Source organism: Acanthisitta chloris, unplaced genomic scaffold (assembly GCF_000695815.1).
Source record: "Acanthisitta chloris isolate BGI_N310 unplaced genomic scaffold, ASM69581v1 scaffold37925, whole genome shotgun sequence".
Taxonomy (NCBI): Eukaryota; Metazoa; Chordata; class Aves; order Passeriformes; family Acanthisittidae; genus Acanthisitta; species Acanthisitta chloris.
In genome coordinates this window covers 11,911-15,559 of record NW_008676059.1, presented here as the reverse complement: position 1 = coordinate 15,559, position 3,649 = coordinate 11,911, and the positions used below count along the sequence as shown (strand labels likewise).

The 3,649-nt window shown below is 54.9% G+C and overlaps 1 protein-coding gene across 1 annotated transcript in view; it reads left to right on the top strand.

The window, feature by feature from the left end:
* Positions 1-484: 484 nt before the first annotated feature.
* The window catches only part of HM13 (histocompatibility (minor) 13), a gene marked incomplete at its 5' end in the record, with an annotated part of 12,746 nt that continues 9,581 nt past the window's right edge, over positions 485-3,649 (top strand). Inside the window, 3 exons of the mRNA XM_009075971.1 lie at positions 485-601; positions 997-1,095; positions 2,813-2,895. Of these exons, the coding sequence (XP_009074219.1) occupies positions 485-601; positions 997-1,095; positions 2,813-2,895 (299 nt within the window). The remainder of the gene's footprint in view (positions 602-996; positions 1,096-2,812; positions 2,896-3,649) is intronic.

Sequence of the window (3,649 nt, the reverse complement as noted above, 5' to 3'; positions counted from 1 at the left end):
CCCGCGGCACTGGGGGTGCCGCTGCGTTCCCCTGCCTGCACCCACCGTGCTGTCCCTGCAGCCTTCCTGCTGCTCTCCGCATCCCACGGCTGGGACTTTAATCCCAACGCTTGGGCTCCCGCAGCTCAGGACTGTTCTCCACAGTCTGCTCTAGTACTATTTTCAGAGTCTCCTTGTCTGCCTTTAAGCCTCACATCAGGGGTTTCAGCTGTTTTTAGGGGGGCTCCTGGCAGCCCAGGCAGCTGGGGGCTGTGAGCCTGGCCGTGGTTTGGGGGGTTCTCATCTCTCACACAGTAATTTGGGCACCTCTGGGTGCTGCGTAACAGCTGCCGTGCCCGGGATAAGCAGCTCAAGGGCCTGTGCCTCAGTGCCCTCGGACTGTGCAGGTCCCAGGTGTTTGCCTGAGTGAGATTAGATCTCTGAGCAGCAGCCAGCTGGGCTGGGAGCGGGCAGGGAGTGAGCAGCCCTCTGCCTCCTCTGAAAGCTGAAGGTCTCCGGTGGGAAATGGCTTGAAAGGGGCTGGTTCAGCTGGTGCAAAGATGTCTCAGAGGAGGTTTATAAATCTGGGGCTTTTGAGCATAAGGAGTGTCCCCAGAGCAAGGTGAGGGATGAAGAGGTGGCTGGAGAGACTCGTCATGCAGAGGGTGATCACAGATGGTGTGCACAGATGGGGTTGGCTGGGCATGAGCAGTGAGGGAGCACAGCTCCCCTCTGGGCAGGGGAGAAAGGAACAAGGCCAGCACAGGGTTTTTGCCCTTGTCCAAGAGGAAAAAAGCAGTAAATTGTGGCTGCCCTGGGAAGGACGAGTGTGAGGTTTGCGTTTTTCATCTTAGACTCTGCCTATGACACAGCCTCACCTCTGAGAACAACAGGAGCCAGTGGGTGCCTTGTCCCTCTTGAAAACACCATGGAACTCATTGTGTCTGTTCACCCCCTGCTTAGGTATGAAGCCAGAGCAGGGCCTGATCCACTCCTGTCCTCTCCTTCCCTCCCCAGAACTCCTCGGAGATGCCAGAGACCATTACCAGCCGAGATGCTGCTCGCTTTCCCATTGTTGCCAGTTGCACCCTCCTGGGGCTCTACCTCTTCTTTAAAGTAAGTAGCGATGCCAGAAGTTGCTGGAGCTGGAACTGGACATCTTCTTGTCTGGCAGGAGCTCCTAAAGTGGGACTGAGTTTATTTTTTGCCCTTAGTGTTGGGACAGAAAGTGTGTAAGGCTGCACAGCTCAAACTCTTTGATGTCACCACGCAGGAGGATATCAGTTCTTGCTTGAATTGTCACAGCTTGGGGGAAATCAGAACCTGTTTGTTCACAGGTTGATTCTGGAGAGCTGCCAAGGGGCAGACACAGCCCTGAGCTCTTCCTGCCTCTGAGAGCTAACCTGGCAGGCCATGGGCTGGAGCCAGAGGGTGCCAGGGACACTGTTGCCTCTGTGTTGTTCTCCATGCTGTGGTCCCAAAGCCATGTCAGCTGCAGGCCTGGAGGAGCCCCTGTGTGATCAAGTGAGGTCTTTTAGACTTGCAGAGTCCACAAGCAGAGTCAGGTGACCCGAGTCACAGATGGGAGCTCCCAGCAGCAGGTGATTTTGGCAATGTGGAGAAAGTGTCCTGGCCTAAAGCACCTTTGGCTCCCACACAGGTCTGGCACGTGGCTGAGCTCCCAGAGGGGCCTGATGAGCTGTGGGGCTGCAGCTCCCAGTCCTGCTGTCCTGGGCTACATGCAAGGTGCCAGGCTGCTCTTGGGTGGCCAGGAAGTGAGAGTTTAAGGTGCAGAGTTGGAAATGGTGCCGTTCAGTCCCTTTTCTGCCATTCACAGTTACCATGCAGCAGCCAGCTGATGCTGTGGGCACCTGCCCTGGGATGAGCAGCCTCGTGGGCCTGCCCTTGTCCCAGGTGCCCACTGCCCTGGGAAGGCAAATGTGTGCTGCAGCCTGCACAGCCACAGAGGTCAGCTCAGCTGTGGCAGCCAAGCTTGGGCCTCCCTAGTACCATGCCCTGCTTTCCCAGAAATGCAGGTTAGCCTGTGTGCTCACCGGGCCTGCAGTCACCAGTAGCAAAGTCAAGCATGAGCTTCATAGCAAAGTCATGTTGAGCTTACTCTGATAGCAGGTGTGGAGCAGCCACCAGACCCTGCCTCCAGGCCCCTCTGCAGCCCACCCTTTGCCTATGGCCCACAACTCAGGGTACTCCTCCACCTCCTCAAGTGCCTTTCCTGCCTTTTGCTTCTGGCTGGGATGGAGATGCTGGGAATAGAAGCACTGAATGTGCAGCATGGCCCTGCTGAAGAAGTTGCTGTGATCTGTGACTCTTCATTTTAACATCTGCAATGTGCCGTGTGCTCTCCTATTCCAGCATTCCCCTGACAGGAGAGCGTGGGGGCCCCAGGGTCCCTCCACACTAGGTTGTAGGAGTGTCATTCAGCAAGAAAGCCTGTGTGTTGGAGGGCAGGAGCTCTAATAACACCCAGTTTAATTAGGGCAGAGGATGCTGCTGCTCCCCTCGGCCAGGGCAGCTCCCGGGAGCGGTGCCTCACTCCCTGCTCCACAGGGAAAGCTCTGTCCTCCTTTCTGCAGTGCAGGAGTTATTTTTTGACCTGAGCAGCTCACAGATGCACAACAGCTCACGGGCCCATTGTGCTTTGTATATGAGCACATGGCTATTTCCAACATTTTTCCCCTTGGCGTTAAGGAATTTGGGTTATTCCAGCTATTCTTCTTGTCTCCCTGGAGCACTGACACAGCAGCTGCCAATAGAAGCATGAAGATGGGGAGGATGCTGTGGTAACTAACCCCTCTCTGGGTTTGTCTTGCAGATATTCTCTCAAGAGTACATCAATCTTCTGCTTTCCATGTATTTCTTCGTGTTGGGGATCCTAGCCCTGTCCCACACCATCAGGTACAGCACAGGGACAGGTGTGACTGGGGCAGAACTGCCCAAGGCTGCCCGCTCACCATTCAGTTTTATTGGGGGCTTTTAGAGCACCATTGCCATGCATCAGAGCCAGGTCTTTAGGGTATTGGCCCAACCACTTAGGGTGTTGTCCCTTGGTGATGGGAAGGGCCAGAGCACACTCTGAACCCTTCTTTGGTGGGGAACCAGAGCCCTGGGGGTCCTGGTGAGCTGATGCCCCATACAGCATCACTGGGAGAACTTGTGGAGATGTGAGTGGCCACCACTGTGGGACAAAGCCAGCTCACCCTGAGGAACTGCTATGACTTAAAATCATTGAATCAGAATATCCTGAGTTGGAAGGGACCCACAAGTATTGATTGCAGCTTCTGACCCTGCACAGAACACCCCCAAAAATCCCACCGTGTCCTTGAGAGCATTGTCTAAATGCTTTTTGAACTCTGGCAAGGTTGGTGCTGTGGCCACTTCCATAGGGAGCCTGTTCCAGTGCTTGACCACCCTCTGGGTGAAGAACTTTTCCCTAATATCCAACCTAAATGCCAATGGCACAGTCCTTGCTGCCCAGTAGAGGGGAGGGCTCCTCAGCACCCACGTGTCCCTTACTGGGATGGGTGACACAGGCAGCTGGAGCTAACAGTAACGTCCCCAATCTCTCACAAGCCAATGCATGGCATGAAGTGTTGAAAGCTCAGACTTTCAGTAACTGAAAAAGTCAAACTGGTTTCCTGTTTCCTGAGCT